At 29.9% G+C, this 26,975-nt stretch overlaps 1 protein-coding gene across 6 annotated transcripts in view; it reads right to left on the reverse strand.

Annotated features, from left to right (window-relative positions):
- Positions 1–26,975, reverse strand: part of LOC136985830 (C-Jun-amino-terminal kinase-interacting protein 4-like) — a 150,216-nt gene that overhangs the window by 103,848 nt on the left and 19,393 nt on the right. For 4 of the 6 annotated variants that reach the window (XM_067283198.1, XM_067283197.1, XM_067283200.1 and 1 more), the window contains exons 3-8: positions 25,403–25,473; positions 19,548–19,633; positions 16,730–16,889; positions 16,459–16,615; positions 14,969–15,104; positions 10,860–10,951 (exon numbers count right to left, since the gene is read on the reverse strand). In XM_067283198.1, coding sequence (XP_067139299.1) covers positions 10,860–10,951; positions 14,969–15,104; positions 16,459–16,615; positions 16,730–16,889; positions 19,548–19,633; positions 25,403–25,473 — 702 coding nt within the window. Of the gene's footprint in view, positions 1–2,732; positions 2,769–10,859; positions 10,952–14,968; positions 15,105–16,458; positions 16,616–16,729; positions 16,890–19,547; positions 19,634–25,402; positions 25,474–26,975 lie in introns of all 6 variants that reach the window. The other 2 variants (XM_067283195.1, XM_067283196.1) reach the window with 1 other exon arrangement.

The raw sequence follows: 26,975 nt of genomic DNA on the forward strand, positions 1-26,975 counted from the left end.
ATAAAAAATTTGACACTTTTTGGATGAGCAACCTGAAAAAAAGTGTACTGAGAAGGGGTTAAGAGTTTTTATGCTCTAATTTCTTTTTTATTACTTATCTCTATGCAAAGGACAGTGCATTTGTATCCTTGGTGTTCAGGCATTGGTCATTAATTTTGCTCTTATATATTTCTATTTTTTCCATTTCATTGCAAGAGATGGAGAGAGTATGCTTTCACAATGTTCACTTCATCCCACTTTACATTCGAGCCTTCTAATTGTGACAATGTTGCCAATATTGTATTAGTATGGCCTTTTTCAACATTGTATTTATGTTCTTTGAGATATATCATGAGGTTTATTTGTGTAACACCAGCATAATATTTTTTGACTATTAATTGTTGGTTATTGTAGGCTACACTCCAGATTGTTCTTCCTTAAGTTTTCTTTATCATTTCTTAACGTTATAAATATTAGATGCTCTTTTGTACACTATCTTCAAGTTTTTGTAGGTCACCAATTTGTTCATGATATAACTCAGCCTTTTATTGTATGTAAACTTATTAATTGAATTGATCTTTTTTAGAGTTTTATCTTTGTTTTCTTCAAAACTGTTGATGAGTCCATCTATTGTGAATGCTTATTATCCTAAAACATTGTTGCTATTGCTTTGATTCTATTGATTTCTTTTATTCTGTCCTGTATATTGGAGCAATATAACGGCTTTTCTAATTAGTGCTCTGAATGTTGAAAGTTTGTATTTGTTGGGTCATTTGACCATGGTGGGATATACAACAGAGGATTTAAGAGGTTTGATATATACACTAGTGCATGGGTTTCCAACTTGTGTTCCATGGAATCCTAGGGTTCCACCAATAAAAATTTGTAGTTCCACAATAAAATCTATTGAGTCTAGTGATGTATGAATGTGCCAATACATATTTGGAACGTGAGGTAAATTTGTTCTAATCTCAGATCATCAACAAGAACTCAATCACAGACTATATATGTGCTAAAAATATTTAGCTTTATAAAGAGTGGAAACTTATTTATCGGCAACAGAACAGATTGAAATCATGATATACTATTTGAAAAAATAATGGAAACCATAAAAACAGTAAAATATAAACTAAAGCTAGAAAATCATTCAAAAACGTCACAGCCTTAAAAAGAATCCAATATATAAATAAAAATACAATTGTTAAATATGTATATATATTAAAGCAAAATTTTCTGTCACCACTGCACACATATAACATAAATTTAAAAATAAATTTTATTTACAATTTAGAAATCTCAACACAACTTTTAAACAGTTTTTAAAAGATTTAAATCAAATCAGTAAAAATTTAAAACAATTTTATTTAATTAATTCTGATTTTATTTTTAATTGTAGTTTTATTTTGTTTTGGTGTAAAGTGGCTACTTAGTATGCTTTAATTCATTGATATCTGCAGGATTTCAACATTTGTTATTGTCAGGGTTCCCAATATTTTTTTATTAAGGTGAAAAGGGTTTCTTGATAAAATTAAGTTGGAAACCTCTGCTCTAGTGTATATACCACATTGCTTAAAACAAATATTAATATCTAAAAAGTGAACACAAGTAAAACTTTCTTGTTCCAATTTTAGATTCAAACTATCATTGTTGTTGTTGACCATTTTTAAAGTCTTGAACTCTTTAATTATTATTCCTCCAAATTATGAACACATTAGCCATACATGTTTTGTATAATACGAAGTTTCTGTGAAATATTTAAGGATATTTTTCTCAAGCTTACAAAGTACAACTTTACATAAGACATAGGATATCTCATTGAGACTCCCTTCTTTTGTTTGTAAGATTTGTTGTTTGTCTTTTGTTAAATCTGAAACATAACTGGTAGCACACTAGGGTGCCTAACTCTTTTATCTCATTTGGATAGGATGATAATTCATATGCTAACTTGTATTTTGTAAGCTTAAGAGAAATATAATTCATTTTATGCAATTAATACCATATGCATCGTAATCACTTACATCATAATATTAAAATACAGATAAATAAAAGTTATTTACACACAAATGAGTATTTTCTTGTAGATATAAAAATTTCAAAACAGAAAATTTCAAGATCTACATAAAGATAGAAAAATCTAAGTTCAGATTTAAAATCAGCATATTTAATTTAGCATAAAGTCAAAGGCATTTTTTTACTTGCACACATTTTTTTTGTTTGATTACTATAAAAGCTGCATCAAAACACATTTTATCTAAGGAATATACTAATTGTATCATACATCATTCAATTAATATTCAAATTTTTAATAAGTTTTGTGTTTGCAAAAATACTGTTTTGTTTTTATAATGAATATACAGTATTACAATTGAAAACAATCATAAAATTTTTATGAAACTGAAATTAGAACCATTCTGAAAGAAAATTCAAAAAATTCATTTACAATTACATTGATAAAGTATTTTCCTTTTTAATAATGTAAATTATTCATGCGTAAATTTGAAGACTGCTTTGATAAAATAGCTAACAACAATACTAATAACTAATGTCTGAAAAAATTCTTTTATGAAGACTCTTGCATTTACATGTTACAATGAAGAAATAAATTGAAGTTATTAGTAAGAATTGAAACAAAGAAAATATTTTCTAAACTTAATTTATCTCTTAATATAAGAAATAATTAATTTATAATGAAATAATAATTTGTAAAAATTAAAAGATTAATTATATTTTAAAAATGTATATAAATTACAAACCCGAAGATGCATAATCTCCTGGATGAACATATCCTCCTTTGGAAGCATGACACAAATATAATTTCATTTACTTAAGGTTTTAAATATGTAACTTTAAAACTATCATTACTATTGATTTTTATTATAACTCGGTATTTTTTATATATACATATAAAAATATTTAAGCATATCAAATATTCATATTATACTTCCTCTGTTCCAAAGTAGTTGTCATATTTATACTTTTTCTTTTGAATACTACAACATTTATTTAAATTAGTTGTTTATTGTTGTCATAGAAACTTCATACATTGACAAACAGAACTAAACTATCAAATGCATTTAATTATAGTTTGTGTCAAAGATAAATTAAAAATAAATAAGCAATTATTTATTGTGGCATTGTCACAATGTCAGGCTGCAATTTTAATTTATTTAATTTAAATTATATACACTCCTCCTCAAATTAGTAGTAATTTGTCCCTGTACATCATACTTTTCCTGTTAGCAATATAATTGTGCCAGTCATGTATCTAACTCCTTTCAAGAGGAAATTTTTGAATTGAAATAATATGACTTCCAGTTTTCATCAGAAGTTCTTCTGTAGTTAATTGGAACCTCCTACTCCTAAGGTTTCCATATCTGGTCTTGTTTTTCATCTAACTAACTTCATTTTTGGGACTAAGAAAAGACATATGGGTGACAGTGGGAATTTATAGTCTACAATTTTTTAAAATTGCAGCCAAATAAAACACCACATTTCTAAAACTACATCTATTGTTATTTCATATTAGCACAAGAAATAGCAATAATGGCTGAAATTTTAAGAAAAAATAACATATAACTATAACAAATACATTAAAATTACACACACAAATAAAGAAAAAATCATCTCTCATGAAACATTTAACCCTGAAGCTGAATTAAAGACCAAAGAATGTTTAAATATTAACTAAATTATTTTATTATGATTTAAAAAATAACAATTACTCATTTTCTTTCAGTTTGCATTTTTATATGGCATAAATTAAAATATGACAAATACCATATTTTGGAATAGAAGAAGCATAGATTTTTTTTTTTTAAATTAAAATTTTAAACATAAATTTATGTTACGTTAAGCATGCTAGAACGATTTTCAAAAATTTACCAGTAAATTACTGGTAAACCAGTATTCAAATTTTCATTTACCAAATTACCGGTAAATGAAAAAGTCGGTAAATTTAAAAACCCTACTATACAATAAATTTCATTCACTTAAATAAATAATTTAGCATTCATGAAAATTGTTTTCATTCAATAGCCTATTAAAAAGTTTTTAATTTTGTATAAATTTTATATTTAAATTTAAATTATCATTATAAATTCAGTTTTATTTCATTCCTACAATACTAATATCAGTCCAAAATTTAATTCTTCTTGTAATGAGAATTAATAAACATTTTTACTTCAAGTAACAAATGCCACATTTTATTAATTGAGAGTTTTTTCATTGTTTGTATATAAATGTTTATAAATCAATGATCATTTATGCTACTGAGTAGGAGTCAACATTAAAAATAACTAAAACACCATTCTATAAAATGCTCATATTATTAGGAATAAAATTTAAATAAATTTCTTTTATCTAATAAGAATCTATTATGGTTCAATTTTGCAAAAACTTGGAAAAAATTTAGTCTAATAAGACCTATAATATGAAACAATAATATACATTGGTGCCTCGTATAACGTACGCCTCGAATAACAGACGCTGGGAACAACAGACTTTCTGTTTGGCTGTTACATGACTCGAGCAACGGACTGGCTGCAAACAACAGACTTTCTGGCATAATTGGTGACTGCTCCATGGGGTGCGTTCTTTAATAACGGTCGCTCTGCATCTCTGGTACTACAGGAGTGCGCTGCTGTTTATAGGCATTTAGGAACGGCGGTGAAAGAAAGAAAGATGGCGGCGCCCGCACTATCGATAGTATTATAATGGAGGAATCTATAATTCTAAAATATGAGTTTTAAAAGGCAAAAGAAGGGTCCCAATTGTAAAATTTAACCATAAAATGAATTATTTGTTGAAAGAGCATTCAAAATAGCCTCGAAAAAAATTTGTAAAGACACTTACATCACCGCATGCGCTAACTCGCACTTTCACAATTTCTAAATTCTCATTCATAAAACCACATAATAGACCTGGAAACGAAACTATCTGAGCCATGGAGGACGCCATGTTGCTTTCCACCGTAAACTACTGCTATAAGCAGCCGTTTTTGCCGTTCGATGGCATGCACTCCCACCAGAATTTAGGAACATGTTCCGCAGGAATTTTTAAACGAATGTCACTCGCGTAGAGTTATGCGGAGGAATAAAAGAACGCACCCCATGTTCATTTTTTTATGATACAGTACGGTTATTTTATGCTGCGGAACAAATTAGCTGTTTTAACATGTATTTCTATGGGAAAATGCGTTTCATATAACGAATGTTTCATTTAACGGACGTGTACCTAGAACAGATTAAGTACGTTATATGAGGCACCACTGTATGTATGTATGTATATATATATACTAATATATATATAGTTATATATATATAGTTTCATATTATAGATCATATATATATTTAAACTTTTTTTATAAACAAATTAAATTATTATAAACATTTTTTTATGATAAAATATTTTATATAGACAGTATTCAATTTTATTTTGATTATAATTAATCAAAAATAATTCAAACATTATTTAAATTGTAAATTAGAAATGTTATTTACAAATATTTTGTAACAAAATGATATTCAGTTCAATTTAAAATAATGTATTCTCCAAAAATATATCAAAATATTGATTATTAAATATCATTGAAACATAAAAAATTTAAATTATACTTTTTGTTTAAAAGGTTAGAATGTAATGTTACTGGTTAAAAATATTCTTATGGTTCAAGAATCACATATTAAAAATCTCAAAATATTTTCAAAAATATCAAATTTCCATTTACAATAAAATTACATTATACAGAATTAAGTTATAATAAGAATCAAACAACATGTAATAAAAATTAAATGTAACTAAACCAAAAAAATAATTTTCCAAATTCTCTATTATAATTTTCTAAAATTTTTCTGAAATGCAATTATGTAAGTAGAAAACATTTATTTTTTCAATAATTATATTCTTGACTTTTGTATAGAATGGGGATTGTAGATACAAACAAAAATATATATATATAAAATAATTAAAAATAGACTCATATTAAATAGAGTATATAAATATAAGTAAATAAAAAGAGCATAGAGAACAAGTAGGTAACTAAAAGCTATATAAGAAAAATTTTGTAATATCATCTGGTGAGTAAAAACAGGAATCAAATAAGATTGGAAAAAAAAAAAAAAATGAATTAAGACCAGAACAGGTCACTAAAGCCATGGTCACACCTTGCAATTTCCAGCTGTGCAGGCAACTGCAACTGCCATGACTGTTCCTATAAACTAGTAAACCCCTTAGAAAACCAGCACAACTTCAACCACAACTAGAAACAAAAAGTTTGTTCTACTTGTGCTCATTGCAAACACACATCTAATCAGGAAATGCCTTTGAACATCATACAGTGACAACTTTGAAAGTGGTTATCATCATGCAGAAAGTGAAAATATCGACTGGTACAACATTAGAATTGAGGTTGATTGAGCTTTCTTGGGCTCACGAATGCTTGAAGTTTTAATTCTGTGTTTTGTCAAAGAAAAAATAAAAGAGTACAGGCATGGCATGAGATAAGTAAAAATCTCACCATTAATTGCAAGTACTGTATCATTTTTAGATTTCTGAATATAAAATGTTGATTGTGTTTAGTTTAGTAATGACAATATTATTTTAAATATAGCTAAAGAATTAAGTAAAAAGTACCACCATTTGCCAACAATGTTCCTTTGTATTAAAGAAAAAAGATAGCAGACAAAGTGGATGTTGGTTTATTATAAGGTCATGTGTTTCTGAGTTGCAATGCCAACAAATAATGTGACCATGACAAGATGCGTGCAACTTGTGCTTGTTGCAGTTGCCTGCATGGCTATAAATTGCTAGATGTGACCACTGCTTAAGCCTACACATTACAATGAGGAGGAGGATGATTTTAAAATAAGGTCTTATTCTTATGTACTTCAAATCATTGTTTTACGTTTATAATAATAATAAATACAATTTAAAGTTTTGAATATAAAACATTTTAAAGTAAGATAAATTTTTAAATCTGAAAAAATAATTCATACTACTAAAATTCAAAAACTAAGACTTCTGAAAAATAATGTTTCTCCAAAAAAAATTTTTACTTTATCAAAATCCTCAAATATGACATTTTCAAATAAAAAAGTTTCTCAGTATTGTAAGAGAAAAAAGTGAGAAATAAAAATACTTAAGTATTTATATTTATTTAAAATTTATACTATTCTTTAAAATTCTATATATTTGAAAATATAATATAAAATTTGAATACCAAAATGGTATTCAGTGTCACTAAACTAAGTTAACTCTTTAGTATATTCATCAACAATATAACTGTAGTTTAGAAAAACTGGAATGCAATGCTAATTATTATAACATATTGTTTACAAGAAAATGTAAATTTACAATTTCAGAAATAAAAAAAATTCATAAAAGCAAGAAATGTGATAATAGATATACAGAAACAAACTGAAAAGTTTATTAAACAGTTTGGTTTAATTTTAAAAAAATATAGACTTACATAAAAAAATTTAATCTTAAACTTTTTTTACGTAAGTCTATATTTCTTTAAATCGAAGAACTCCTGGGAAATGTTGTCTTCATGTATGACTTTATGCAAAGTGATCCCAAGATTAACCAAAAGGGCCAACAGAAGGCCAAGCAGTTAAATATGCTACAAGACACGGTAGATAATTTTAATCATTGTTTTTATTGTGAAGACGTCATAGCCTCTGTTAAAAGATTGGCATTTTGATCATGTTTTAACTCACAAAGTTAAAACATGATCAAAATGCCAATCTTTTAATAGAATATTAAAAACAGAATATTAAAAATTATCACAAATAATTTTTAATATTCTATTTTTGATGTCCTAGAATAATTTTTTCTTCAAGTTTTTTGACTGTTACTTCTGGATTAGTCTGTGAAACAGGAGAATAGAAAATACTCTTAAATTTTTTTATGTATGTCTATATTTCTTTAAATTGAAGAACTCCTGGGAAATGTCTTCATGTATGTGGTATGATCTAAAAGTTTGGGGAATGCAGTAATCTATGACAACAAAAGAATGTAATTGAAGTTATAGCATATGAAATGGATTCTACCAAAACCACCCCTACGTGTTCAGGTCTGTTTCGCCCATGTCACTTGATTAAACCGCGAGCACTGCTGTTTTCTTCCAGAGATAGTTATCTTTGTTCTGCGACGTAATAAAAATGGAGTTTCAAGAACAGCGCTGCAACATTAAATTTTGTCAGCGTTTAGGTAAAACACCTACGGAGACTTTAAAATTGCTAAGAAAGGTGTATGGCGATTCTACCATGGTGAAATCGAAGGTGTACGAATGGCATCGGCGTTTTAAAGAGGGCCAAGAATCCATCACAGACAATAAACGTTCTGGCCGACCTTCAACTTCACGAAATGCAAAAAATGTTGAGTTGGTCTCTCAATGTGTTCGCAAAGATCGTCGCCTAACCCTTGAAAAAACTGCTGAGGCTACTCACTTATCAAAGACTAGTTGCCAGCGTATTTTAACGAAAGATCTTAACATGCACCGAGTGTCTCAGCACATTGTCCCTTGACTTTTGACTTCTGAACAAAAGGAAGAACGAATGAGAATATCGGGTGATTTAATCAACAAAGCCGATAAGGATCCAGCTTTTTTGAACCACATCATAACAGGTGATGAAACGTGGTGTTATTTATTAGATATCCAATCAAAACATGCTTCTTCAACATGGAAATCACCCTCCTCACCACGATCGAAGAAATTCCGGCAGGATCGGAGCAAAGGGAAAGTCATGATGGAGGTATTTTTTGATTCTCAAGGAATTGTTCATTCAGAATTCATTCCCAAAGGCAGAACAGTAAACAAGGAGCGTTATCTAGACATTTTATGTCGTTTGAGGGAATCCATTCGTTGTAAACAGCCGCAGATCTGGCGAAGTGGAGACTGGTACCTTCTGCGTGACAACGCACCTGTACATCGGTCCCAAATGGTCACACAGTTTCTCGCCAAAACTCAAATTAATGTGCTTCCACACTACGCCTATTCACTGGACTTAGCTTCATGTGATTTTTATTTGTTTCCATCAATGAAAAAGCATTTGCAGGGACGCCATTTTGTGTCATCAGATGAGGTGAGAGAGCAGCATCGCAGGCCTTATGGGAGGTTTCAAAAAATGGCTTTCAGCAGTGCTTCCAGAAGTTATACGAGTGCTGGCAAAAGTGTATCGTCGTCCAAGGTGATTACTTTGAAGGTGGTTGTGCATCGGCAATATAAACTTTTTAAGGTAAGGAATTTTACACCAACTTCCCGAACTTTTGGATCGTACTACTTATAAGTTTGATTTAATTTTTTAACACAAGGTATTAGCACAATAATTATATGGCTAGCCTCAATTTTGCAGTACATGCAGATCTCATTCATGATAGAAATGGCTAATATGAGCAGGATTTAGAAATCAATGCTTTAACCTATTTTATATATTAAAAGTTATGGGAATTTGGATCAAATTCAAATTCACACAGCAATAAGATGCTATCTTACTGTATGACTACCTAGCTAATGTTTACTACATAAAAATAAATAATTTTATGGTATTTTGCATAACTCCCAAAAAAATGAAGTTTCTCACTTGATGTTGCCAATTAGCAAATCAGATAATAAACAAAAGATGCTATTCAGTATCAAAAAGTAATCAATGTGTTAATGCCTAAAATATTGCAAATAAACTTTTTACATTCATTCATTATCATATTTAGATTTAGTTAATATTTTTTTGTATTAAAAATAATTTATTTATTATAGTTTTGTTTTCTTAAAATATTATGTGAAAAATGTGAATGTACAGTAAGATCCCACTTAACGTGGGGGTATGTTCCTAGACGACAAAGTGCTAAATGAAACAGCATTAAACAAGGTCATTTTAACACAGAGTAAATAGGGAAAGGGGAACACATGACCAAAAATAAACAGATTTTACTTTAATTTTAAGTCATTTTTATATTCATTTGCATAATAATATATGTTAAATAGCATATAAACATATGCACACAGAAATATAAAGTTCATTTTTTTGTGAAGAAGGTCCTGGCTTTTCTGAAATTCTTGTTTTTTGCAATAAAGTTGTGTAGTTTCATTTGTTGCTTTTTTCTTTTGTTAAGCAAATGTCGGTGAGGCGATTGCATCCACAACGCCTCATCTTGCTTTTGCCTCCTTTCAAAATCTGGATCATTCATTACAATTTGATCAACAATTTTGGTTATTGTTACCAAACTTTTATCAAGGAAATCTGTAGCAAGTTCTTTGGGTTCTTCGTTTTCAGAATCACTATTTTCCAGTTATACACGAATTCCTTGTTCTGCCAGTTCTTGAAGATTATCGTTGGTAAGGCTCTTACCAGAAACCTGCAGTAACTCCCCAATATCCTGCTCGTCTACATCTGTATCGATTAAGTTGACAATTTTGTCACCCTAACGATACAGCGATAGACTCTTCTCGATGAAAATTCTTGGATACCTTCAGCCATAACTTCTTCCACACGCTGTTCATGCATTTATCAGTTAATTCTTGCCAAGCGAAGTCGATATTTCCTACGGCATCCATAATGATATATTTTTTCCAAAATTGCACAAAACAAACATAGATTTAAGGGAAGTACAGCTCTATGACAAATTGTCACTTTTTGCCAATTGGTTCGTGTTTGTAAATAATCATATTATATACGAATCAATGAAATGACAGGATAATTTGAATCAGCATAAATTTTGAGCTTTTTTTAGGCTTTGAGCAGGCTATGTTGTATCGAATCAGCATTAATTGAGGCAGTGTTAAGTGGGGTCTTACTGTATTTTGAATAATAGATGCTTATAATTATCTTGATAATTTTAAAATCTAGACATAAAATTTAAGAATTCACAATGCTTTTAAATACCTGTAATATCAGCTCCTTCATCATTTTCACCAAGAGCATCATTATCATGAAAACTTAATTCTTGATACAAAGTATTTGGTCTTCTGTGTTCTCTAAATAATTTGCATTGAATGAATTAGAACATAATGTCAATATTAATGATAAATATCTTAATATTTATTATTGCTTATTTATTAAAGCTATTTATATTTGATATTTGGCTGATTTATCATGAATAAACTCAAAATGCTCCAGAGATTGTTGTAATTAAGGGATTTGAGTGGAAATAGGTACTCCTTGACCTCTGCTTGGGATATGCAAAATTGAAAGTAAGTTATATATCATTGTTACAGATAATGGTAACAGGAAAATTTTGATTAGAAATACCAGAATTTAATGTTATCAGCATGAAAATAACTATGGAAACATCATATGATATTAGAACAGTATCACTAGATCTAAAAATAACAGCATTATCACAAATTAAAATGTAGTCAAGTTACTAGCCACTAGCCTCCACCCATTCTGAATTAGTCGTCAGTGGCAGATCTTTCTTTGTCAACCTTCTGTTACTAATGATTAACAAATGTATACAATATGGTTGAAAGAAATGACAATATCGATAATGATGATGGATATATCAAACATTTTATATCTCTTGCAGGAATGAAATAAAATGATAGTTGATGGTCCTTTATTTCATTCCTGTAAGATATAAAAAATGTTTAATATATACAGCATCATTATCAATAACACACTGCATACAGCAAATGATACAGTTCTGAAAGAATATTCTTTTTTCAGTTCCTTTATAATATAAAAATGATCTTAACACTGACCTTAGATAACCTCCAGTCAGAAATCCATAAAGATAAAATTGGAAAAACATGCCATAAAGAAAGAAAATGTGAGGATATGATGTAGTCACTAAAATGATATTGAAGTATTGTTTTCACATCACATATAGTAAGACACTATCTTAAATGTGATACTTGTCCAGTGCATTCTTTTACATCTTTCTGCAATTACTGGAAGCACGAATATTTCTGTACAGCAATTGGTTACAATGCTGGAAATCTGTAGTTTCCTGTTAGTCTTATTAAATACTTATTGGAAGTAACTCAAGGTTCCTCTGTTGTTGTTTCTACTTTCTGTTATAATTTCCAGTTTCTACAAGAGTTTGAACTATAGTTTATAGTTTCCATAGTATAGCATCTTAAGAAAAACCATCAGAAAGGACTAGTGACTCCAAACCAAATGGGTGCCTTCAATATCTCAATACAAAGCCAATGAAAATTTGCCATGACAAATTCTCTTGATAGGCAAGGCACATTTCCATTAACAGAGTAAGTAAACATCAAAAACTGTTCATCAATGGCTGAACACAGTTTTTGATGTTTACTTATTCTATTAATGTCAAATGTGCCTTGTCCATCAAGAGAATTTGTGATGGCCCATTTTCAAGGGCTTTGTATTGAACCAGCAAAATAATTGCAAAGATTATGTACTGTTTAGAATTCCTATCCTGTAATATTTGAACTCAATAAAGACTGTACAGGAACATATATGAAGTGTGCAATGCCATAATGTTGTAAATGCCAAAAAACAAACTTTTCAGGAGAGAGAAAAAACACTTTTTCTAATGAACAAACTTTAATCAAATGCTATAAAAATTATTTTAACAATTTACACTTTGGAATAAAACATTGGGTTTAATTTCAAACACCTAAGTATGATGGTAAGGAAACAAAAAAAGTTTAAAAACAGGGTTAGAGCCATAACGTTGTAAATGCCAAAATTGTGCAAGTGCATAAAGTTGTAAATGCCAAAAACAATTGCAATCATAAAATTAATGTTTCTACAGCTGAAAAACAGTTTTGAATACCAAAAACTTACATTTAAATTATTAAACACAATTTACAAATTCAATATCAATTTTAACATTAAAAACTGGCAATAATCTATTAGTGACTGCTTCCTGGCTTCAACAATGTTGGGCCCACAGTTTTGGTACTTGAACTGGGCTGTAATCTTTATCAATTGTAATATAATTATGATAAATAAAGGAAAATATAAACAATAAGGTATTAATTTAGTGTAATAAAAGTTAAAATGTATTTAAAAACTTCAAATTTGAAAGATTAATGGAAGTCCGAATATCATTTTGAAATATCAAATAATAAGGTGATACAGGTTAACTATTAATAAACTGGATTCAGTTATCCGGTTCTGCGTAAAAAACTCACTGCGTTACAAATTGGAATAACAAAATGATGTAAATGTAAACCGTAACATTTTACGTGCCAAAAGTCACGTGGCTTGCACTTTGGCACTTAAAACGTTATGGCTTGCACATAAATTCATCTTCAAAATATAGCCACTTAGAGCGCCACTATCGCCACAATATTTTTTTGTAGGAAAAAACATTGCATTTAAAATTCATTTCTTCAATAAAACGTATTTTGAGAAAAATGGCATTTACAACCTTATGGCATTGCACGCTTCGTATAATAAACATCAAAAATCCTTATCCAAGTAGTCTCAAACAATCTACAGATACACTTAAAATTGATATCTTCTGTGATAGTTTAGTGTATATCTGTCTACAGCTATTGCATTGGCATCTCTGATATGCATAGTTCCATGTCTTCAAATTTACTGATAAAGTGAAGCATAGCTTTCTTTGAACATTGCACAAGTGATAGTTTCAATATAACTGATAATGCAACAACAGAATTGAAGCCATTCATGTAATAAAGTTTCATAATTTTTGCTAATTGTTTCAGTGCATTCTTGATCTGTCTGTACACTAACCAGACTACTACATTTATCCTATTGTAGATCATCACATTTAATTAATTCATCAATCAAGTATCTTCTACCAAAACATAGTTGGTAGTAAAGATCTCCAATCATAGGGACTTCTCAAACAATCCAAAATTTTCTTTATATATATATAAACATTGTGTAGAAATACACATACATTTATATATCACACATTTAAGTATAAAGTACAATATATAACAAAATGAACATTTTGTTATATATTGTAATATATATGTTCAATATGACGAGGTGAATGCACCTCAATCACTTCCCACAGCATGTCACTGCATACAACTGGTGCCGTTTTACAACAGTCGTCAAAAGGGTAATGCACACAGAATGACCATATGATTGTTCCACTGAAGAATTTTGAACTTTTGTAGAGAGGTCTTCTCACTCCTGCTTTTCAGAATTAAATTTCAGTTTGTTAATGTTAAATGCCAAACATTTGTTCCAATACAACTCAACACAATATAAATAAATGTTTATCCATTCATGATGTAAAAATTTAAATTTGTTTATGCGTAACCACAAAGAATGTTTGTGTGTGGATTTTTGAAAAAAAAGAAAAAAAAATCAAATGTTCAAGATTCAACAAATTCTCCAAAACAAAAATGAACTTAGAACTACATTAACATTTCATAACAACCCAATGTTTTTTTTTTTTTTTGAAAGTCTGTAAAGTAGAAAAACTTATTTATTGTCCAAATTATATAAAATTGTTTTAACTTGAATGTGGAAATGCATCTTCAAAACAGATCTGACCCCAGTTACATTATGCAATCTCCACTTAGAATATACATCAATAGTAGTGAAGAAGAATGGAGTGGCTAGAATTTTACTGAGGTAATGTTAACTGATGAATAGAGACTAATGCCTGACTATACTTTAATTCACAATTGTGTCACCATGTTCAGGTCTAGAAACACCATTCTTATACTCTATTAGTTTTTCACAGTGATTTTCCTGTTGATAACATTAAATTCTGGTGATTCTATTTGAAATTTTTGAATGGCAGTACTATTAACTTTAATTATGATGTAAAACCTCTAAAATTTGCATAATCCAAGTTGTGACTCAGTATCAATTTCTACTCAAACATTTCATTATAAAAATTTCTGGAGTATTGTTGAGTTTGTCAAGTTAAGTTTTAGTCATTCTAAATTGATTACTTTCATATTTCTTTAAAATTTCTAAGAATATCAATAGAATGAAAGATATTTGTATTATTCAATTACACTATTCTAAAACAAATACATATTCTACTAATTTAATAAATGTTCATAATTGTAAACATAAGATACCTTTTAAGAGTTGTTTCAGGACCAAAACTCAAATCTTGTGAAATATCTTCAATATCTTCTAATTCTGGACTGGTAGAAAATCCAGGCTGTGCAATATCACTAATATCTGAATCAAATCCATCTATCCAACCACCTTCTAAAATTTACATTCAAAACTTTAAATGAATGAATGAATAAATAAATAATTAAATAAGCAAGCATGATAAATTTTAAAATTTTAACTGATGTTTATACATGTATGTAAAGCAAAAATAAATCAAAATTTTGATGTTTCCTAGTAATAGCTGTAATTGTGAGTACCCATGCTTTAAACAATTTTCTTAAACATTTCATTATTGTTTGACCATCTGCTGCACTTAGATGGATTAAAACACAAAATACCAAAATATTGGAGTATATAAGTGCGCACTATTAGAATTCTGGAATGAACATTTTGATTCACTGCATCGTGAGTAGTGAATCAAAATTATATTCTGTGCCAAACTTAATAAAAACTTTATTAAAACATTTAATGTGTACAAATGGCATAAATGTTTTAAAAAAACTGAGTCAACAGAGAATGATCTCTATCCACATAGGTCAGCTTTAGCGAGAAGGAGAAATGATTTTCCTAGTTTTCAAAGAGATCAAACCACAGACAATCAATATGCAATCTAGTCAGCATTTTGGAAATTGTGAATGGGTCTATACACATCATTGTTCATGAAAACTTGACAATGTGTTCAAAGAAAGTTAACAGGTTAAGCAATGCAAAGAAAAATAATTCATCAGCAGAGAACTGACTGAAAAAGTTGATAAAGACTCATATATTTTAAACAGAATGATTATTGATGGTAAAACTTGGTGTTTCTTGTACAACTCTGAGTCAACACACCTCATCAAATCAAATAAATTAACCTATTCCCATAGGCAAAATTTTTTTGCCTTGACAGATTCAAGAGGAAGATAATGCTTGTAATTTTTTTATGTGAAAGGTCTGGTACATTATAAGTTTGTCCATGAAGCTATCATATTGGCATTCTCGGTTATCTCCATGAAGCAATGCAGTAACAAAAACAGAAACACACCTTATCTATGGCAAGCAAAAAAGCTGAAATAAAGAGGGATAGAAGTACGAAATTATCTAATAATCTTAATCTTTGTTGTTATTTTTTGCCTGGGCAACATCAGGCTCACCTATTATAATTTTATACATGTTTAATTTATTTAAATTTGATTTTAAAATATTAGAATCAACTTGACAATTAATTAATTAAAAAAATAAAGTAGTATCTAATTTTTTCATTGTGTTATTTCATATTCTTAAGTAAATGAATTTATTCTATGTATAACATTTTAAAATTATACATATAATAATAATCATGTATGTTTAGTAATGTTTTTAGGATGACTGGTATCATTAATTGCAAATAGTTTTTTCCTATTTGAAATTTTATTAAGAAGAATTATATATGATTAAAAAGTTTTTAAACAATAATTTATAAACTTACTTGTAGCTGTACTTCGATCACTCTGTAATATAATGTCAGTTAGTTGTCCCTTCTCTGATGTTTCTTTATTTCGATTTCGAGAATATTTCTGTAATGAGTCTCTTGACTCAGCATTCGTACTAGTTGGTGAAGTAACTGCTGATGAAGACTGAAGATCCTAAAATATATAAATACACAATATATAACTTATTTTAGTATAAAATCTTAAGAGTTTCAATACTTAATTATAAAAATATTGTTAACAGTATCATCATAAGAGAATATAACTTACTTGGAGTTCACTTTTCAAACTAGTATTTGAGCTTGAACTAGCATTAGGTGAAACAATACTGGGAAAATCAACAAGACTTACTATTGATTTAGTAGGAGTGTTTAGTGAATTTGAATATAACGATGATTCTGTTCGTAATCCAGAAAAATTTAAACCTTGCCTAAAATATTTAAAATTTAAATAAAACACTAATTTCTATAAGGTAATAAATATTTTACTTGAAGAAACAAGATTTAGATTCAAAATCATTTTAATTAAAATACTTTATAATTTGAAAATAAAAATAAATATTATAAATTAAATATTTATATTTAAGACCAAGTAAAAAATAAATAAATAGACTACTAGTTAATAAATCTCTCATATAATAAACTAAAAAAATATATTAATTCCTCTTTGCCTAAACAATTTATAAAATATAATCTAAAATTTACTTGAAATCTGTTATGGTCTAAGTCTTTATACCCTTCTATCTTTAGTAGATACATAGAAATGGTATTACATGAAGAACACACACAGGATTTTGTCTCAGGTGGGCAAGATACAGTATGAAACAAATTTAGATCAACTGACCAACCAATTGATTCACTAACATTGTGTTCTTTTAAATAAGTTTCTTTCTAATTTTACTATCTTCATCCTTCTTCATGCAAGTGAATAATAAACACACATAAAAAACAAACAAAAACTCTAACTTCTCTAAAAATTGTATGATCTTCCAAATAGTATATAGCTCCTACATATGGCTTAAAGGAGAAATAGAGGAGCCATCTCATTGTACCCATTCTTATAAAATATTTTTACTAATTTTAAAGGCAGATGTTCCATATAAAGAATGCAAATATTGGCAGACAGTAATGTAAATACAATTGTACGTGCAGACATCTCTACTTAACATCAGTAATTTGTTCCTGAAATTAGACCTTCTATGAAAAAGCATAAACCAGAATTACTCATTATTTTAAATAGAAAAAATTATAAAGTTAGCAGGAAGGAAAACTCACTGAGTATAGCATTATCAATAGCTTTTCATATAGTAGTGCTTTCAACAAACCCATGTTCATCATCGTCAGGCAAACAAAAATTTAAAATCAAACACAAATGTTCTAACGTGAATGAAACACATATTATTTAAATTAAAAATTTTTATAATTAAAAACCATTATGAGCAAGCTACAAACTTCAATTATGTTTGATGTGATGATGTGATGTGGCTCATGCATGGATGCAGATCCATGTTATCGATGTAACAATCGATGTAAATTGCTGTTTAACTATTTATATAGGGTGACCATATATTGGGCAGGTCGAGTGTGAGTGTTGCACAGTTCCAAGGTTGTTGTGAGAAGAGCTTCCCACATAAAGACGAGTTTCCAGTTGCTACAGCATCTCAGTAGTGTTGTTTGAGCCCAAACAGGCTCAAAAAAACAATACTCAAATACTCAAATAACCATAGGCAAAATAGCATATGCTTAGGGAACTAAAGAAATGGAACATCACAGAAATTTTTCATTTTTACCATGGAACATACAGTACAAAACTGTACTACTTGCAGTTTTGCACTGTATGTTCCAACCCAGAGCCCAGAAAAGGGAGTCCCACAATAAGTAAAAACTAAAGTATTTGCTAGCATCATTCATTTTGAAAAATAAAATTTTATTTTATGTTTTATTATTGTCTATATGTTGAATTACATATACAATAAATGGGTACCAAAATCTTTTAAATGCTTACAGCCTCTAAAAGTTTTAATTTGATTGTGGTGACATCACAAAAATATGTTTAAGCTTTTAAGATGTGTATTCAATTCTTGACACAGTACACTTTTCAAAATGTCTATAAATGATTCTAATGTTCTAACCAATTGTATTTGGAATGTAACTTATAACTTTTCCTATATATTGTTGTTTGGTCAATGATAATGTACTGAATGTTTGGTATGTAAATAAAAATTTTTCTTAAATAAACATTGGCTGAAAAATGTATCTATCTATGTTACATATAGGTGGAGAGCGGAACCCCATGGGGTGCCATCTGCCAACGAGCTTGAGTAGCAGCCAGACGATGGTTGAAAGAAAAGGTGGGAAAAAGATGGAAGACGAATTCAGATGAGACTTTTTTCTCCTCCACTAAGACAAAACGATCCAAATTTAATGTCCAATTTTATGTCGTTAATTGTAATGTCTGGTGTCACAATTAAATGTTAGTTTAGTAAGCAATTAAGTGTCTTTATTGGACTAAGCACAAGTGAAGTTTCAAAAGTAGGAGACAAGATGGAAAGAAAATCCTACATATATTATACAAGGTTTGGGTATTGAAAACCAAAAGATGTTTTATTGAGAAACAAGAAACACCTGTATTCATAATTATATCTTTATAAATTTACAATTGTTCATATTTGAGTTCATATTTGAGTTCATATTGAAAAGATTTAATAAATACTAATAATAAGTAAAAATTTGATATTTACATACTAAAAAAATATTTAAAATTTAATTAAAGTGATTAACTCTAAGAATTTGAAACTATTAATATGTAATTAATAGTTTTTTCATTCATTAAATTTATATGGGACATGGATATTATTTATTATAGATGATAACAGAGTAAATTAAAAAGTAATACATTATGATTCTGTAATTACTTTTATTTTCTAAAATACTAAGTAAAATTCACCAGTGATTTTAAACTATTGTTGAATATGATAAAATAATAACGGATTAAAATTAATATTACATCAGATCATCATAAATATTAAATTAAAATTCTATATTTGAATTAACATTAAAAATATAATTTACAAAAATTTTACCATTACCTGGATTTATTTGTAATTGCTTCCAATCTTTCTGTTCCAAACAGAATTTTTGTTCTTTCCATGTAATCCATATGAGTTTTAAACAACTAAAAATTTAATAGAAATTAATAATATGAAATTTAAAGCATTTATTATTATAATATTCATTTATCATTCATTTGTTTAGTTAAGATTTTTATTTTCTAAATTTATTTCTCTTTTTTTAAAAGTATGAAATATATTCCATAAGTAAATCAAATTTAATACTCTGATAAAAAAGTTACACAACCAGATAGAATTGTCCAACTAATGCAAAACTTGGCACACAACTATGCCATAGATAGCTATATGTCAAGTTTTGCATATTTTGCATACAGCTATCTATCTTTAAGTGTATATATAAGGGTTGCCCAAATGAAAAGTAGATTTGTGTCATATTTCATCAAACAAAGTAGCAATTGGTGGGCCATCTTATGAGCAGGTAAGCTCAACATTAGTGAAGTGCGAACTGCATTAAGATTTTATCTCCAGTAATTGACAGATTAATATTGATTTAGTTATGATGGAAACATCAGAATTGAACAACAGATGGTAGCTTGATTTTTAGCGGCCGAAGGAAATGGGGTGCTGACATCTGAATGAAGCACATTTATGGTGAGCATTGTTTAGGATGAACAGCAGTGAATAATTGATTCAAGAGTTACAGAGAAGGCAGCAAGTCAATTCAGGATAAACCAAGATCATCTCAGATACACACTATAGTTTCTACTGCATCAATTGCTGTTGGTTGACTTTATGCCACCACACACAATGATCAACTCAGAATGCCATTGCAAAACTCTGTCACGGTTGCTCAAAGCAATAAAGTCAAAATGCCCAGGACTCCTCTCACAAAAAGTCATTCTGCTTCATGACAATGCTTGTCCCCATTTGGCAAGTGCAACCATTGCCACATTACAGAAATTCCACTGGAAGATACTAGAACACCTGCCATATAGTCATGACCTGTAGCAATGCAACTTTCACATTTTTGGACCTCTCAATAAATCTTTGCGAAGGCAAAGTTTCATGTTGGATGATGAGGTGAAAGATAGGGTCAAAGAATTTGCCAGCAGCCACCAAAATTCTACACAAGAAGCATTGATCTGCTTGTGAGACACTGGGATCTTTGCCTAAACAAACATGGATATCTATATATATAAAAACGAATGTATGTCTGTCTGTGTGTGTGTTTGTCCTTCATGCATTACTACACCATTTATCCAATTGCCATGAAACTTTGGGAAGTTGTTTAATACACTCTCATGAAGGATTGTGGCATATGTGAAGACCACCATTTCCCCCCTTCCAAAAATATCTTTATATATGGAATAAGGCTTTTATGTCCAACAGATGGTGCTAACTCTGACGACCTAAGTTTGTTTTCTGTGAGAATGGACTAAAGCAGATCATTTTCTATCTATCTATATAAATAAAATATAACATTCGTTTGTTCCTACCGATTCCTTTGAAATTTTGACACAACATTGCATTCGAATAAGCACGTGTTTTTATATAATATACATGTCGAAATTCCCCCCACTGGGGGAGATGGACAGGATTGAGGCTTACCATGAAGAACTTGGCTTCTATTATACTATTTTAGATGCAGTTTTTTGTGTTTTAATAGGTTACGTCAACAGAATATACACTAAAAAGGGATTTTTCTATATTCCCCAGCGGCGAAAGAGACAGGATTAAGGCTTACTGTGAAGAACTCGGCTTCTATTTATTCTATTTTACATGCTGTTTTTTGTGTTTTTAATTGCGTTTTAATAGGTTATGTCAATGGAATATACACTAAAAAGAAATTTTTCGATATTTCCTTGCAGGGAGAGGGACAGGATTAAGGCTCACTATGAAGAACTCTGCTTTTATTATACTATTTTAGATGTGTTTTTGATTGCATTTTAATAGGGTACATCAAGAGAATGTACACTAAGAAGGAATTTTTGAAATTTCCCCCACAAGGAAAGTGTTATACATTTATAATAGATACATTTGAGCCACAACAACGCATGGCCGGGTCAGCTAGTTTCTTATATTTCTTTTAGATATGCAATAAATGTTTGCCAGTTCTGACTTATGTCCACTTTTCATTTGGGCATCCCTTACACATATATAAAAAAGGATGTTTATATATGTTTACAAGGTAGCTTCAAAAAGTTCCCAGAATTATTCTGGGTTAGTCAATTAAAAGGAACATGTAATGCATGTCTTAGCTAAACATGTCAGGAATAGAGAAATATGTTCAAATAAATCTGTACTTGCTGCAAAGATGACAACAGTTACCATTCACTGAAGGTCATGTTAGTGAGATGTCATGAAACAGAGTCTGGTGAAAATGTCTGTGGAAGAACAACACACAAATATCAATTTTCTGTGTTATTAGGAAAAAAACCCTCTGAGATCTTGAAGATGCTTCAGGATGCTTGTGTTGAATCTTCCACAAAGCAGTCTCTAGTTTATGACTGGTAGAAACATGTTTGTGAGAAATGAGAGTGTATCACTGTTGATTTGTGAAAAGGTTGTCCATCAACATTAACGTCTGAGGAGATAGTATCAGTTGTACGTGAGAGTGAGAGGTCAGACAACAGCAATCAATTGAGCAGATCACCAAGACAGCAGGAATTTCAGTTGAAAGTTGTCATTCCATCCTGCATGATTAATTGAACACACACCATTTTGCCAATATATGGTGCCATGAATGCTCACAGCAGACCTCATGCAATTTCTACCTCTTCCTCCAATTGAAAGATGCCATCAAGGGATGCCACTTCAAGAATGTAGATGAGGTTATACAGAGTACAACATCCGCATTGCAGACACTGTCATGAGACGGCTTCTAAGAATGTTTTCAGCAGCTATACCAGCATCAGCAAAAGTGTGTGGTTGCCAAAAAACAATACTTTGAAAGACACACTGCTTGATTTGTCAAATGTACACCAACTTTGAGTAATAAACCAACTCCAGAAACTTTTTGAAGCTACCTTGTATATACATCATGTTGGAGTTAAGCAATGGCCAGTTGAGTGCCATAGTAGGTGATTATAGGATGTGGTGACTGCAGTCAGCACCATAAGTAACCAAGGATAGTTATATCTTAATTAAATATATCTGGAAGGGAAGTTCAGGTTGGAGGTTGGGGTAGTGTAACCAGCAACACATCTGCACAGTAAGCAGGAGTTGCAGGTTTGTGTCTCACTCCAGGCCTATTCTTTTCCTCCAGAATATTTTAAATTATTTATAAAAATACTAATTTAATTATAATTACTAAATTTAACAAAAGATGGCACCTAATGCTTACCTCTGGTATCAAATTATTTATAATTTAAAATAATAGCAGTAAAATAGCCCAATTTAATCCTGCAGTTGTTTGGCATATTACTAAAATATTGGGCTTCGGGATGTTTATATAGGTTTGGTTATCCTGCTATATAACAATCTTTGATACTTTTTTTTTCATTTTGTCAGAAATTTATTTTATTATATAAGATTTTTGACTATCAGAAGACCAGTAATAATTATCTTCTCTGAAAATGTTTAATCCATTATGCTGTTGCTTTTTTTTAATTTTAATGAAATATTGGGTTGTTCGGAAAGTTCGTAGCGATTTTTGATAGCCGACAGTTGAGACACCGATTGACGCGAAAATGATTAGAATTGTACAAACCAATGAATATTACGATAAATGACCTTGAGACGCGTCCGTTACAAAAAAACCGTTAAGATTATTCAAATAGCGTTTAATTTGGCTCATTGCAAAAATGGATGCGAACAACGTGCATTATCGACACTTGTTTCTTTTCTTTTTTCGTAAACGCAAAAATGCTGTACAAACAGCAAAAAAGATATGTGATGTTTATGGTGGGAGTGCTGTATCAGAATCAACTGTTCGAAAGTGGTTTGCAAAATTTAAAACGGGTAATTTCAGCCTTGAAGATGCTCCTCGCTCAGGAAGACCTCCTGTTATTGAAGAGGACCAAATCAAAGCATTATTGGATGAAAACCCTCATTACACAACTCGAGAGATTGCAGACATAGTGAAGTCATCAAACAGTACTGTATTTCAACATCTAAAGAAGCTCGGATACGTGAATCGTTATGACATTTGGATACCTCACGACTTAACGGAAAAAAACTTACTGGATCGCATCTCCATTTGTGATTCTCTTGAAAAACGAAATGAAAATGACCCTTTTTTGAAGCGTTTAGTGACAGGTGATGAAAAGTGGATCATTTATAACAACATCAGCCGAAAACGATCGTGGGGTAAGAAAAATGAATCACCATTAAAAACTCCAAAGGCCGGTCTTCATCCAAAGAAGGTCATGCTCACTGTCTGGTGGGATTGGAAAGGAATCCTGTACTATGAGCTGCTTCCACAGAATCAAACAATTGATTCTGATAAGTATTGTTCCCAATTGGATAAGCTGAACATGGCAATTAAAGAAAAACGTCCGGAACTGGCCAATAGAAAAGGCATTGTGTTTCACCAAGATAATGCCAGACCTCACACGTCTTTACGAACACGCCAAAAATTATTGGAACTAGGCTGGGATGTTTTACCCCACCCCCCTTACTCACCCGACCTTGCCCCGTCGGACTACCATTTGTTCCGTTCTCTACAAAATTCCCTTCATGATAAAAACTTTGATAGTTTGGAAGCTTGCAAAAACCACGTGGATCAGTTTTTCGCGGAAAAAACTGGAAAGTTCTACGAAGAGGGTATCATGAAGCTGCCCCATAGATGGCAACACGTCATTAAAAACAATGGCGCATACATAGTGGAATAAAAGTATATTTTTAGTATTAAAACAATTTCTTTTATTTCTCTTAAAAATCGCTACAAACTTTCCGAACAACCCAATATTTTTTTCAGAGAAGAGGATAATATCAATAACTTAATAAAAATTATTGATATAAACTGATTGATTACAAATGATGAAAAGCTAGTTACAAAATGCTGCACATGTACACTGGTGCAGAGAATACTTGTAAAACATGTAGGTGTAAGTTACCAGGTGGTGAGTGGCTTGATCACACCTAATGTAAACAAAAGCCTGCAAATATGCAGCCAATGATCTGAAACAGACAACATGGAAATGTTGATCAACTGCAGTTTGTAAATAAGGAGTGATTCCTAGAAAAAGGTCTTATCCTCATCTGTTTTAGTGGATAGTAAAAATAGTATCCTCATCCCATATAAGCAACTAGTGTTCAAGCAGTTTGAGTCTGATGAGATCAGTTATGACTTGTGGTCAATGGATGTTTAATGTTCCTTCAGATGTGTTCCAAGCAGTCTAGTTGTGGCCCACACGTAGCACATTATTTGACTGTTGGATGGATATCTCAAGAAAACTAAATTATTTTTCTGAGTATCACTCCTTATCTATAAACTGCAGTTAGTCAACACTCCACATTGTCTTTTCTGGAACACTGGCTTTACAGCCAATGCACTAGACTTAGACTTTTATTTACACTGAATGTGTCCAAGCTATCCACCATCTCATAACTTCCACTTACATGTCTTACAAGTATTCTCTGCATCTGTATACAAGTGAAGCACTTTGTAACTTGATTTTTTAAGATAAGTTTTAATTTGTCTCAAAGTTGTCTAAAAATAATTTACAGAGTTTCAGGTAAATGATATTTATATTTACACAACAAATTTTCCTTAGTTTAGAATAACAAACTATTGCAAAATACCTAAACACATTAATATTGCTAATGTTATCAGAACATTTTTCTATGGTCATTTCATATGTATATCTAAATTATTTTAAAATTTACATCATAAAATAAAAGTAAAATATTTTAAAATGTTGTGTTCTTACCTCAGTATATCGTTCATGTAATTTAGTATACTCCTTTCTCATTTCAGTTTCTTTTTCCTCAAGTCGAGAAGCTATGGTATATATTATACATATTATAATCATGAAAAATTACTAAGTATATTATTATATTTTTACGACATACTATAAAATTAAGAAATAACATATCTTTAATAAGGATCTATCAAAGTAATTTAATAATATATTCAGATATATCAGAATTTATAATAATACATATCTACATAATACAATAATGATGGTAATACAAAAATGTAAGAATTTCTATTTATTTGCTTTAAAAAAATTCACTTAATTTAGTAACCTAGAAAATAGAGAGCTTCTTATCTGAAGAAAAAAAAAATATATTCTAGGAATTACTTCATTTGTGTCACAAGAAATGTGTATCAGGAAAATTGTAGCCATTCACATATTTTAATAACCAATTATTTTTGTTAAGTACTGCCAAAATTATTAAATATCTCCAGATTTTATAATAATTTAAAGTGAATTATGCTAATAAATTAATAATCAAATGACTTTTAAAAATTTCATGGTTAAATAGCTTTAAATTAATTAATTCGTTTAGAAAAATCTGCAACTTGTCTGGCATATGAGAGTTGCAGAGCTCTGTACACTGAGCTAATAATATTTCATTATGCATCTGAATTCTATTTAGATCCTTTTGAAATTTTTATAATTTTATTAATAAATAAAACTTAACTATTAAATTTATTAATTATTGGTAATATTAATATTGCCAAATTTATTTAGCAATCAGTTTATAAATGAATACTAATTATCATCATTGATATTGCTACTAACAAGGGGCACCCAGCAGTTTGTAATCACCAATTTCAATGAAATATTGTCAATGTATTGTATTTATTTGTACTTAAACTCTACCAAAGCTGCAGGAACCACTATTCAGGCATTCTCAAGAAAATTACGGCAAAAGTTTTTCTACAGCCATTAATACCAATACAGAAGACCAACTTACAAATTTGTGGTGACCCATGATTAGTTAAGGAATCACATGCAGAGCTTTTGTTTCTAGATTCAATTCTCATATCTGAGGGATTTAACATTTATAATTTAATCTCATCATTTTTAAATTTGTTATGTATTTAAAGTCATTAAAAACATATTTTTTATTTTTTAATCACTATAAAATATATAATTGCTGACAACCAGCATGAATTAGATTTAATTAAACAAAAAACAAACGTCTTACTCTGTTTTTGGAAGGCCATACATGATTCAAGCAGATGGATGGGTCATAACAGTATAGTAGCCATCAGATCAGACAAATCCAAAAACTTTGTACTAATAAAACAGGACACTTACAGAAACGGTTTACAAGAGTACATTAGCAACAATGAGTGCACTGAGGCCCCCAATGGTTACTTGGGGAAAATACAAGAAAGAGTTAAATGTATGGCTAACTCTCCCTTAGCTAAAGTATTCAAATTAACTAGGCCAACAATCTTGGTTCCAACTTCCCCTTGGTTATTTGCTTTTGCCAAAGCTCCATAAAACTAGTAGACAGTGGCACCCAGTCATAATAAATCAACAACAT

Source organism: Centruroides vittatus, unplaced genomic scaffold (assembly GCF_030686945.1).
Source record: "Centruroides vittatus isolate TY-2023 unplaced genomic scaffold, ASM3068694v2 contig_979, whole genome shotgun sequence".
Lineage (NCBI taxonomy): Eukaryota > Metazoa > Arthropoda > Arachnida > Scorpiones > Buthidae > Centruroides > Centruroides vittatus.